Source organism: Eumetopias jubatus, unplaced genomic scaffold, assembly GCF_037043125.1.
Source record: "Eumetopias jubatus isolate StellerSeaLion01/CBP00866 unplaced genomic scaffold, mEumJub1_p1.0 scaffold_9, whole genome shotgun sequence".
Classification (NCBI taxonomy): Eukaryota; Metazoa; Chordata; class Mammalia; order Carnivora; family Otariidae; genus Eumetopias; species Eumetopias jubatus.
The window spans coordinates 60,478,163-60,491,726 of NW_028274815.1; the positions used below are offsets into that span (position 1 = coordinate 60,478,163).

Sequence of the window (13,564 nt, forward strand, 5' to 3'; positions counted from 1 at the left end):
AGATTGAGTGGCAAACAAAATAGTGGTACTATTACTTTCTTTCCCAAGAATGTTAAATGACTTTTTTCCATATTTTCAAAATGTGTTTGGTCATGGATGCAGTAGTAGCTGCTGGTGAGTCCTCTGTTCCCCATAGCCTTTACTCTTGTGGTAGCACATTTTTAAATTCTTAAAAAATCGGGGGCACCTGGGTGGCTCAGTCAGTTAAGTGTCTTGTTTTCAGCTCAGGTCATGATCCCGGAGTCCTGGGGTCGACCCCCACATCGGGGTCCCCACTCAGCAGAGCGTCTGCTTCTCCCTCTCCTTCTGCCACTCCCCCTGCTTGTGCTTGCTCTCTTTCTCTCTCTCTCTCTGTCAGATAAATAAATAAAACAAACAAGAAATTCTTAAAAAATCCTTCTTTTGTTCAAGCAGCATAATCAGTAACAGATGCCCTTGAACCTGACTTTTTTTTACCTTTTGTATTTTATGACACACATACTTAATGACCTTTAATTCATGTCAGCACCGTATTGGCAGTTGAAAAGAGAGAAAGATAATTAGAAGAATTCTTCAGTTTTCTGGGAGGTGGCTGTGCAGTGTGTTATGGGAACATAGGGTGGGAGTGAAAATTTGGGGAAGGTTTTGCAAAGGGGGAGTCTTTTAAATTGGGTCCAGCTGCTGAGGAGAGCAAAGAGAAGCATTACAGATTCACAGAAAAGTGAATGCATGTTTGAAAAACTGGGAGCATGAGTATAGTGTAATTCAAAAAAAGATCAAGAAGGAGATTGGAACCTATACCACAAAGGGCCATATGAGATTTTTTTCTTCTTTGTAAAATGGATTGTCATCATCATGGAAGGTTTTAAAGGAACAAAAAGAAAGCTGTTATGGGCTATTAGAAACAAAGTTTAGGTGTTAGTGTGGAGTAGATGTATTAGAGAAAGACTGGAGGTAGGAGGCCCAATTAATAGTCCATTGTAATAGTCCACCTGAGGCCTGAACTGGTTGGGAAGAATTCATTTTTTAGCAGATACTTGACTGAACTTTGTGGCAAGTATGCCATTGTCAATGTGGGGTCTCTTTGTTGTCCAAAACTGGTTTGGTCTTGCAGAAGGTTATAAAAATAAAGGGTGGTAGGGTTTTTTTAATCATAACATAGCACATAGTCATTTACACCTGGGATTTTTTTTTCATTTTTCTTTTTTTTTTTTTTTGCACAGAATACATCCTTTTTTTCCTTTTTTTAACTTGGTGTTTACAAAGGAATGAATTCTATTTTACTGAAGTACTTTCAGTGCCATTTCTCCAGCTAAACCAAAAATGTTACTTTGGGTTGCTTCTCTTCATCAGGATTGAGAAAAGCAAAGGATACTTTGAAACAAGATTTGCTTGCTTTAAGTGTATACTAGCTTTATATCATTATACAAAAAGAACTAAACTTTTTATAGATATATAGAAGAATCTTTTGACATCCCGTGGACTGTATTATAGTGAAAAAAATCACTGGCAGCAGCAGTAATAGAATTATACAAATTCATACTGTGGAAAATTCTAAATTTTAGCTTTAGCTGTTTATTTACCTTTTGAGGTTATGTTTTAATTTTTTAAATAGAGGAAACTTGCCTACTTCTTACGTACTTTCTGAAACGTTCTTCAGGTTACTATTATCTCAGCGTCTTACAGAATTCAAATTTAGGGGCACCTGGGTGGCTCAGTCATTAAGCATCTGTCTTCCGCTCAGGTCATGATTCCATAATCCTGGGATCGAGCCCCGCATCGGGCTCCCTGCTTGGTGAGCCTGCTTCTCCCTCTCCCTCTGTCTACTGGTCCCCCTGCTGTGCTCTCTCTCTCTGTGTCAAATAAATAAATAAAATCTTAAAAAAAAAAATTCAAATTTAATATATAATGGGAAAAAGTAGGTTCTTTAAAATTGTTTGCTTTCCTCTTAAACTTCTGCTTATCTGAGACTGAAAAATAAGGTATGGATTAGCAATATAAAAAAGAAACAGCTGTACTCTTTTCCCAAATGTAAGATCAAGGCCTTAATTCACCATTACCAGGACTTTGTCCTAGTTAGAATAGTGACCTGCAAAGAGGAAACAGTTGGTAATGTTCTTGAAATTTACTTGAATGGCTTTGTAAAACAGATGTTTTCACTTCTATTTGAAAAGTTTCCTGAATAAAGTGCCAAGATTTACAGGTCACTCTTCTTCCAAAAAGCGTTCAATAACAGCAAGTTGAAAAACTACTACTTTGACATGACGATCAATTTATTGAATAGATGTATTTGTTGTTTATAAATAATAATAAAATAAAAAGATAAAGGTATAAATTATTTACCATGAGACAAATGGTTTCTCACTTCTAATGTAAGACTGAAAAATATTATCAAATTTGATAATCAAGGGTTTTATGCAAAAATGTTGAACTAGAGTTTAGATTTTTTTTTTTTAGTGATCTGTCTTGATATGCAGTTGTTCTTATTTGTGTAGAGCTTAAGATGTGAAGAACTTCATCTTCATGCAGAAAATCTCTCCAGGCGTGTATGGGAGCTACTGATGCTTCTTCCTACATGTCCTAACATGTTGATGGCATTCCAGAATATCTCAGATGAACAGGTAAACCCCCAAGGTCTTTTTACTCTCCTAGAGGATGGCACTATTTTACATTCCTCCAGTATATGAGATTGCTTGTTGACCTATATCCTCCGTAAAATTTTGCCCATTTAATAGGTAAAAACTACCAGTTCATTTTAACATTCATTTATTTGTTAGTGAGGTTGAATAATATAGGCCTAATACAAGGCCAAGGTTGTTTTCTAAAATTACCTTTAGAAAACATAATTTGTTTTTATATTAGTATTTTTTCATATTACTATATGTTCTGAACGCATTCCTATAGGGCCATGACCTCAGGTGTGTTGGATGTCTTTGTAAAGATGTGTTAAAATTAGATTAATTTTTAAAAAGCTATATAATAAAGGGTTACTTTGTGGAGATACCAATAGAACATTTATAGGATGAATGGAAAAACAGTGTCCTAATGTTGTGTGCTAATGGATTTTATGATTTGGGTCTTGGTCATATGATTTCAGAAGGTCCTGTGTCTCAGATAATTTAGATGTGAGGAGGGTAGGCCTGGCAAATGGTGGTTGATGACTCAGACTAGCTCTGTACATTGTGTGAATATCATTTCATAAATTGAGATTAGATAACAATATTTTACGATTTATGTATTTGTATATGACTTTTAAATGTGTAGGTGTGACTTTGTACGTGTTAAATATAGACTTTACTATTTCTATATCTTTAAAAGTTACTGCATTCAAATAGGCTACCCAGTGTTTTTCACTGGGAAGATATTGAATTGCCTCGTCTGTTGTGAGTGTTAATAAGATAGAATTTTTTTTTCCTATGCTGCTGTTTGTATATGAATTTTAACAAAATTTAATGAATAACTGGTGTGTTAAGCATACCATGAGTACCAGTTATATAGTTGGTCTTCATATGTTTGAAACTATTTCAATGTGTATGTTATATTTGAGTTCTTACATAGCATCACTTTCCTTAAAGTTTATTTTGAGAGGGGTCCCTTATTAAGTTGGTTTGAGAAAACCTATGTTTTTCTTTTTTAATTTAAGAGTAATGATGGACTTAATTGGAAAGAACTTCTCAAAATTAAAAGTGCTCACAAGCTATTATATGCCCTGGAAATTATTGAAGCACTAGGAAAACCTAACAGGAGGATAAGGAGAGAGTCAACGGTAATTGAATTTCCATTCTTACCATGAAATATTTGTATTTTGTCTGGAGCTGAATTCCAGAATGTGTTATTTTTCAATTCTAAAATAATTTTTTTCTCCTGCACCTTTTCTTCTTCTTCTTCTTCTTTTTTTTTTTTTTTTGCCATTCCTACAGGGAAGTTACAGTGATCTTTATCCAGATTCAGATGATTCAAGTGAGGATCAAGTGGAAAATAGTAAAAATTCCTGGAGTTGCAAGGTTTGATCATATGTGTTATGCAGTGTATTGATAAAAATTATCTCTAATTTTCCAAAAGTAGGCATCATGATTATTAATTAGGTTTAAACTAATTTACTATTAAAATAAAGCATAGTTAAAAATTATGTATTACTCCAAATCACAGTTGAAAGGTGAGATTATTTAATGCCTCGGTGCTCTTGTTTTTAGCACTTATTTTTTTTCTTTATTGGAATACTTTGTTAGGACATCCTAGTGTCTGCGATTAAATGGTCAATGGAATATAAAGATATCTTTATAGATACTTGCAAGAATCTTTTTAAAAAATTTCTTGAAAATAAGATGTGTGTTACTACTTTGTATAGAAGTTATTTTGGTTATTTAAATCAGAGTAATTTCCTAGATTAAAGATATATAATATTTTACATACGCATATACATAAACACACACACATATCCAGTTATTGAATCAAAAAGCAGGTCTTTATGACATTTTGTAGCTGCATCTCTCTTACCAGTACTCTCATAATTGCTTACAGTTTGTTGCTGCTGGCGGGCTTCAACAGTTACTAGAAATTTTTAATTCTGGAATTCTGGAGCCTAAAGAGCAGGAATCCTGGACTGTGGTAAGTGAAAGTTCACTGTTTTAACGAGTTAATAGTTATACTATTTTAGCACTTCCGGTTTTCATTACCAAGTATAACTTTTGCTACATGCTTCATTGTCGTGAGGAAAATCATGGAGTGTAGCAAAATTAATGTTTAAAAAATAGGGAGTCTGATTAATTATTCATGAAGAGTTCTTCATGTCATTTCTGTTAAACTTTAAGTGCCAAAATTTGTGACTCTGAACTGTGGCTAATTCATAAAGGTTAGGTTGATAAATTACATACAAATAAATAATTATACAGTCTGGTTTATATGTGTTTAATTTTGAAAAACATCCTTTTTCATTGTTTCATTTTGTTTTGGCTATTTCTTCCTTTATAGTAGTGCTACTCAAATATGTGTTTCCAGACCATTTATGACTGGTCTGAAATGAAATAGGTGCAGAAATTGAAAGTAAGCCTTCAGAAATTTTTATAGCTATTGAACATTGCTGCAGAATTTTTACAGCATTTCACAAAATTATTGGTCCTCAACAAAATGGAACTTTTTTCTTAAAAAGGCACTTTTACTTTACCACTATTAACTTGAAGCAGCACTATTCTATAATATCAGGAAAGTAAAATTGTAGAATATTAAAAAATTGATACTGCTATACCAAAGTGCACAATCTGGTTTTGAACTAAATGGAATGGATGCTCCATTTCGTGACCTCCAACAAAACAGAATAGCATTATCAAACATTCAAATATTAATTTTTTTAGCACCTATTTTAGAATTATCGTGGAACATAGTAGTTGGGTATTCTTGATTTAATATCAAGTTAATAAAAGAAAATATATTTAGAAAACCTATTACTATGTACTAAGGTGTTGTTATTCGTACCACTGGTTTTAATGCTTATTTTTCCATTTTTTTACATATTTTATTACGATATTTTCCTTTTTAGAATAGATACCTCTATTCAATTACTAATTATTGTAGTTCTGTGACTTACGGTGTCTCTTTGTTGTGTTTTATTGTTAGTCATGTCTTTATTGTCCCATTAATCTCTTAGAATTCTAACGTGCCTTAGTTCTTTAGCAAAGTGGGAGAATTTAAAATTTTTAATGAGTAGTTATGTGTCATGTATAGGAATTTTGTTTATAAACTGCTCTAAGCTTAGTTTTGAATAATGTTTGCAGGGAATCGAGCATAAGCTAGAGGTTTTTTCTCTGTTTCCTTTGAAATTGTGGATACTTTTATGGATTATTACCAATGAGAAAATTTTGACTACCATATATGACACATTGTAGCCTGGCAATGCCTGAGATTGCTTTCAAGTCAACTGATAATCATCCCCTATTTATAATGCATTTCTCCTAACATATTATAGAATACTTACAAATTCTTGTTAGGCAATTTACTTTTTTTCTCTTTAAAATGAATTTAGTTGAGGTATACTTTCAAATTAAAATTTTTAGAGATAGAATTCATGTACAGTAAAATTCAGCCTTTTTTTTTTTTTTAAAGATTTTATTTATTTATTAGACTGAGCATGAGAGGGAGGAGGGTCAGAGGGAGAAGCAGACTCCCTGCTGAGCAGGAAGCCCAATGTGGGACTCGATCCCAGGACTCCAGGATCATGACCTGAGCCGAAGGCAGTCGCTTAACCAACTGAGCCACCCAGGCGCCCAAAATTCAACCTTTTAAAAAGCAGTGATTTTTAGTATATTTACAGAGTTGTACAGCTATTACTACTAATGCCAGAACAGTTTTATCCCCTCAAAAAAGAAACCCCACACTTATTCGCAGTCACTCCTCATTTTCCCTGAAACATTTCAGCCCTGGGCCGCCACTGATCTAATCTACTTTCTATCTCTATGGACTTGGCCTATTATGGACATTTCATATAAATGGAGCCATATAATATGTATATGGTCCTATGTGACTGGCTTCTTTCACTTAGTGTAATGTTAAGGTTCATTCTTGAAAGTAGTGTGTCATCTAAGGTTACAAATATTAATAACTGTTTTCTTTTAAGAATTTTACAATTTTAGTTCTTAAACACTTAGGTCTTTGATCCATTTAAGTTAATTTTTTTGTGTGATAGTGAATTGAGATATGCTTTCCATGCAGTAGATAATGAACTCATTTTAAAAAGTATAGTTTTAAGTTTTGAAAAATGTGTATACTTGTATAATCTGCCGACACAAACAAGATATAGAAATTTCTATTACCTCAGAAGTTCCACCCTGCTGCTTTTTTTTTTTTTTTTTTAAAGAGGGGGGAGAGAAGGGGAGGGTTAAGGGGAGGGGCAGGAGGGGGGAGGGAGAGAGAATCCTGAGCACCAGGCACTGGGCTTGATCTCACAACCCTGAAATCATGACTTGAGCGAAAATCAAGAGTCAGACGCTTAACAGACTGAGCCACCAAGGCGCCCCTCCACCCTGGGTTTTTGTTTTTGTTTTTTACTATCAATTTCCCCCACTCTCCTAAGCAACCACTGATCTGCTTTTTGTTGTTATAGATTACATTTGCATTAATAGGATTCCATATAAATGGAATAAAGGGGTATGTGTCCTTTGTATCTGGTGTCTTCAACATGTATTTTGAGGCTAATGTTGCATGTATTGGTTGGTTGGTAGTTTTTATTGATGACTAGTATATCCCTTTATTAGGTATACTACTCCTTGCTTATCCATTCACTTATTGATGGACATTTGTGTTTCTGGTTTTGGGCTGTTATGGATAAAGTTAACAAACATTCATATTCCAAGTCTTTTTGTGTACATGTTTTTTTTCTCTTGGGTAAACACCAAGAAAAGAATTTGTTGAGTAATACGGTAAATGTAAAATTGACTTTGTAAGAAACTGCTGAAGTGTTTTCCCAAGCAGCTGTACCATGCAACACATGAGAGTTCCAATTGCTTCATATCCTTAGCAACAGTTGGTGTGGTCAGTCTTTTTGAGTCTTTCTGCTGGGTATGTAGTATTATCTCATGGTGCTTTTGCTTTTCATAATCTCTGGTGACTAGTGATGTTGAGTATCTATATATGTGCTTTACATGATTATGCTGGCTCGTTTTTTTGTTTTTTTGTTTTTTGTTTTTTACTCATGGTAAAATACATTTAACATTTACTATCTTAACCGTTTTTAAGTGTGCAGGTAACTGGTATTATATACCTTCCCCTTGTAGTGGAATTGTCACTACCATCCATCCCCATTACTATTTTCTTTTTTTTTTTTAAGATTTATTTATTTGAGAGAGAGCGTGCACAAAGGGAGAGTGAGAGGGAGAAGCAGACTCTCCGAGCAGAGAGCCCAGTGCGTGGGACTCAATCCCAGGAACCTGAGATCATGACCTGAGCAAAAGGCAGATGCTTAACAGACTGAGCCACCCAGGCGCCCCTATTTTCATCTTGTAAATTATACTTATTAAACAGTGACTCTCCATTCTCCCCTACCCCCATCCTGAGACAAACCACCATTATACTTTGTCTCCATGATTTTGACTACTCTGAGTACCTCCTCTAAGTGGAATCATATGGTATTTGTCTTTTTGTGACTAGCTTATTTCACTAGCAGAATGTCCTCTAGCATCATCCTTATTGTAGCATATTGCAGAATTTCCTTCCTTTTTAAGGCTGAATAATATTGTATGCAGTGTATATCACATTTTGCTTATCCATGCATTCATCAATGGATATGGGTTGCTTCCATAATCTCTCTATTCTGAGTAATGCTGCTATGAATATAGATGTATAAATATCTTTGAAACCCTTCTTTCAGTTCTTTTGGGTATATATTATATATATATATATATATATATATATATATATATATATATAATATATATTCCAGGAGTGGAATTGCTAGCTCATATGGTAGTTATGTTTTCAGTTTTTTGAGGAACCACCATACAGTTTTCCGTAGCAGCTGTATCATCTTACATTCCTACCAGTAGTGCACAAGGGTTCCAATTTCTCTATATATTTGCGAACACTTTTATTTTCTGTTATTTTGGTATTAGCCATCCTAATGGGTGTGATGTGGTATCTCATTGTGGTTTTAATTTGCATTTTCTTAACAGTGAAGTTGAGGACCTTTTCTTGTGCTCATTGGCCATTTATATATCATCTTTAGAGAAATGTCTTTTCAACTCCTTTGCTCGTTTTTGAATCAGGTTGTTTGCTTTTTTGAGTTTTAGAAGTACTCTATATATTGTGAATATTAATCCTTTCTCAGATATATAGTTTGCCAATATCTTCTCCCTTCTGTAGGTTGCCATTTTACTCTGTGAATACTCTTACGCACGAAATTTTTTAATTTTCATGAAGTCTAATGTGTGTCTCTTTTATTACCTATACCTTTGGTGTCCTATCCAAGAAATCATATGTCCAAATCCATTGTCATGAAGCTTTTATCCTGTTTTCTCCTAAGAATTTATTTTAGGTCTTATATTTAGGGCCTTGATTCATTTTGAGTTAATCCTTTTTATTTCTGTAGAATTGGGAGAAGAATTCCTACTTTTATTTCTGATTTTAGTAATTTCACTCTTCATTTTTTGGTTCTTTTAGCTAAAGAGTTGTCAGTTTTGTTCTTTTCAAAGAATAAACTTTGATTTACATCGATTTTCTTTCTTGTTTTTCTGTTTTCTTTAACTCTGTTCTTTATTATTTCCTTCTTTCATCTAGTTTTGGGTTTAGTTTGTTCTTTTTCTAGTTCTTAAGTTGGAAAGTTAGATTGTTGATTTGAGACCTTTTTATTTTTAATGTGTTTATAGTCCTCCATTCTTCTTTTCACTGCATCTCATAAGTTTCACATTGACCACAGTTTTTTTTTCCTTTCATGAAATGTCTGTCCATATCTTGCCTCCCCCCCCCCATTCCCCCTTTTCTTTCCTTTCTGATCTTAGTAAAAGAGGTCTTTTTTTTTTTTCTTAGTTTGGACAAATTTTTCTGCTAGGTGTGTATGGGAATATTTGCACTTAATCTGTGGCTGACTTTTTCATTATTTTGACAGTGTCTTTTAAGCAGAGAAGTTTAAAAAAAATTTTTTTTAAGATTTTATTTATTTGACAGAGAACAGCAAGAGAGGGAACACAAGTAGGGGGAGTGGGAGAGGGAAAAGCAGGCTTCCGTGGAGCATGGAGCCCAATGTGGGGTGAAGTCCACAAGGATTTTCTCCTGTTTTTTCTTCTATAAGTTTTATAGTTATCATTTACATTTAGTTCTGTGATGCATTTTAAGTTATTTTTTGTATATGTAGAGTGAGGTTGAGGGGTTATTTCATTTATTTATTTTTTTAATATGGCTATTCACTTTTCTAACACCATTTGTAGAAAGGACTGTTCTTAGGTTGTAGTATTGCTGAATCCCCTTCCCTGGTATATTGGTATAGCTATACAACTTGGCAGTGGGATTAGAAAGATAGGAAGAGAATAGTATGAAATTCTTACCTTGCACATAAATGATATTAATTTACTTAAAGGAAGTGTTTATATTTTTTTTTTGAAGATTTTATTTATTTGACAGAGTGAGACACAGCAAGAGAGGGAACACAAGCAGGGGGAGTGGGAGAGGGAGAAGCAGGCTTCCCACTGAGCTGGGAGCCCAATGTGGGGCTTGATCCCAGGACCCTGGGATCATGACCTAAGCCGAAAGCAGGCGTTTAACGACTGAAACACCCAGGAGCCCCAAAGGACATGTTTTTAAAATTTTAAAGTAGAGCTTTAAATCAGAAATGAAATTTTCATACTAAATAATATTTTACCAAATATTTCTTTTATTTAAATGTACTTACGTAAAATGCAAAATTTTCAGTTATTTTTTTAGAATTCTTGAGAATTCTTTGGCTCCAGAATATTGGTTATATGCCACTTGCATTGAGAAACAAAATACTTTTTCTCTTAATTCATTTTGGGGGTAGGTAAATTATATCTTTGTTTACATTTTATCTATTTATTTAAAAGATTTTATTTATTTGACAGAGGGAGCGAGAGAGCACAAGCAGGGGGAACAGTAGAGGGAGAGGGAGAAGCAGGCTCCCTGCCAAGCAGGGAGCCCAATGTGGGGCTTGATCCCAGGGCCCTGGGATCGTGACCTGAGCTGAAGGCAGACATTTAACCATCTGAGCTTCCCAGGCACTCCACATTTTACTAATTTTTAAAAAATATGGTACATTCTGAGCAGTATATTTTTTAAAAATCCTGTATCTGACATTTGTATGATGTTATTTCTTTACGTACCTAGATATTTTTTTGTCATTTTTATAAGATTGGATTGTTACTCCACATAGTACATGAGTAGTAAAATTTCTTTAGCACGTGGATAAAGTACTAGCTATAATTATTTTTACTTTCTGGCTTTCAATTTCAGGTTGTATAGTGGCCATGTTAAATTAACTAAAATAGGGAAATGACATTTTCTTCTTATCCACAGTGGCAGCTAGACTGTCTTGCTTGCTTGCTGAAGTTAATATGCCAGTTTGCAGTAGATCCATCCGATTTGGATTTAGCTTATCATGATGTCTTTGCCTGGTCTGGTATAGCAGAAAGCCATAGGAAAAGAACTTGGCCTGGTAAATCAAGAAAGGCTGCTGGTGATCATGCCAAGGGTCTTCATATACCAAGATTAACAGAGGTAAAGTACAGAAGTTACCATTAAATTGTAGTAATGAATTCTATTTGTGTTTTACAAAGTTAAAAATACATTAATGCATTAGAAATGCGATCCTAGATTACAGTATGACCTAACAACTGAAGTGATATCTTCATTTTTAATCCAATAGTAATAATTATGAAATAGTAATATTTTTCAGTTCATTATCCAAATTGCAGGAGTGAATTGTATGCCATTCTAATGTTCTCCAGCTGTAGGATTTAGTTAATCATTTTATACCCAGTAATTTATATACTAAATTCGTGAGGGTCCATTTAGGGAAACAAACCACTCCAGGTATTTCAACAGAGGAGATTAAAATAAAGAATTGGTTTCACATGTCTGGATTGGGGGCTAAACATACAAAAAGAAAATGTTGAGGTAATCCAGACAGGTAACCATTCACCAGCCCTAGTGTTTGTGGAACAAGTGGAAAAAAGTTGGGGATATCAGAAATGAGGAGGTTATAAGGAAGGATCTTGTTGACCTGGGGTTTAGGCCTCTGAGGAAGGGGCTCTGCTATTATTTCTGAAATAATAATGGCTTCCCCTGGGTTGAGTACTTATAGTACAATGCTGACAGAAAAAGTAAGGAAGTAGTCTCTGTTACAGGTTGACAGAACCTCATAGGAAACCAGCTGGCAAGGGAGGAATTTAGTTTGTGATGTCCCAGCCCTAGAATCACAAAGCAAGTCTATAGAATGGTAGATTTAGAACTAAACAAAAATGGTACAATAACAAGCACATCTAGCAGTATAATTAGAATTCTGTCAGTGGTTCATGTGATCAAATATTTGCCCTTTGAATGGCTCCATCACTGAACTGGGAAGTGGGGAGAGATAAAGACAAGTTTTTAGTGAGATCTCTTACTCATTTGTAACCTTTTGAGAATAGCGCCTTACCTCATAGCTGCCCAAGAAACAGCAGAGTAATGAGTTGTTTCTGATAGAGAAGTATTGTAGTGAAACATATGTTGGAAACTACTGGTGAAAATTGAAACCTGAAGGCTATTTCCCTTTCAGAATTTTGGGAGATTAAGTGGGACAAGTGACCTCTCCTAGGATTCTAAATCATTTATAGCTAATACAAGTAAAATAGAACTGTGGGGACTACAGTGTAATCTACATGTGTTCTACAGTGTTGCATATTGTCAACTCCTTACTTTAACCTTGCATTGCTCTAATGTTTCCATTATTTATTTTCCAGAATAGTCTTCCCAGGTTATAATTTAAAAACTCAAATTGATTGTGTTCTTTTCTGTTAACTCATTAAATTACTTCAAAGCTTTTGACCTTAATTAGTTATTTCCTCTTGAGATTTTAATAGTACAAATATAACACATAAAATACATGCACACATAAGTTTTTAAAAGTTTTTTTTTAAATGTATGCAAGTACATGATTATTGACAATAATTCACAATATACAGGTGAGCCTTCCCTCCCAGTCATAGGTGCTTACCATTGATAGTTTTGTGTATTATCTTATTAGATTCTTTTCATTGCATATGCTGGTGTTATGTTTTTATAGTTTAGAAAAGGTGCTTACTATATATATTTTCCCATTAGTTGATCATAATCAGAATTTAGTATGTTAAGCTTTTGGGGAGCAAAAATTTTTCTTATATGAATTCTAGAGACACAGTTACCCAGTTCTGATATTCTGTAGATAGTGAGGAAGAACACTAATTTGTTTTTTTTTTTTTTCGTAATTTACTGTCATGCATTATTTCATTTGTTCCCCTTAAAGCCCTTTCAAAAGGTTGAAATTTCAAGTCAGACTTTAAAATTTCCATCCTAAACGGCTTTCCTTGAAGCTGTCCTGATTTCACCAGGGATAGGTATAGTTGCTGCTCTCTTCTTCTGCTCATGTGGCACATGCTGTTACCTGTGTACAGTTCTTACTATGTTATCTGCTATACTGGACTCACATCTCCAGGATGGGAATAGTGCTTATAACATAAGTACCCAGTAGGGTTCTGATCTACAGAAGGGAGTCTGTAATTCTTTATTTACTTAAATTAGCAAATTATTTCTCCTATTATATAGAACTATATAGAACATAAAGAATTCCAGCTATATAGAAGAACTAGAACCTAAAAATCAAATACGTATTAACATCATGCACCTTGAAAGGTTGCAAACTAAATTTTGAACCTCAAGATTTTTAATCTAGAATCTGTGCCCTGTATTCATTTTTTTCTCTATTTCAGGATGGTTGAGATATCTGCCACTGGTTGGCTTTTTTCCCCTTATGTCAGAAGCAAAAAATGTTTAATTCTTGATCACCCCAATGAACCATTGACATGTGTAATATATTTTTTCACCCATAAAGAATTTATGGATCAGATACGAAGAA

General features: G+C 34.1%; 1 protein-coding gene across 4 annotated transcripts in view; it reads left to right on the forward strand.

The window, feature by feature from the left end:
* USP34 (ubiquitin specific peptidase 34) overlaps positions 1-13,564 on the forward strand; it is a 264,454-nt gene that overhangs the window by 168,790 nt on the left and 82,100 nt on the right. For all 4 annotated transcript variants that reach the window (XM_028089697.2, XM_028089696.2, XM_088026523.1 and 1 more), the window contains 5 exons: positions 2,475-2,600; positions 3,623-3,745; positions 3,900-3,983; positions 4,501-4,587; positions 10,990-11,190. In XM_028089697.2, the coding sequence (XP_027945498.1) occupies positions 2,475-2,600; positions 3,623-3,745; positions 3,900-3,983; positions 4,501-4,587; positions 10,990-11,190 (621 nt within the window). The remainder of the gene's footprint in view (positions 1-2,474; positions 2,601-3,622; positions 3,746-3,899; positions 3,984-4,500; positions 4,588-10,989; positions 11,191-13,564) is intronic.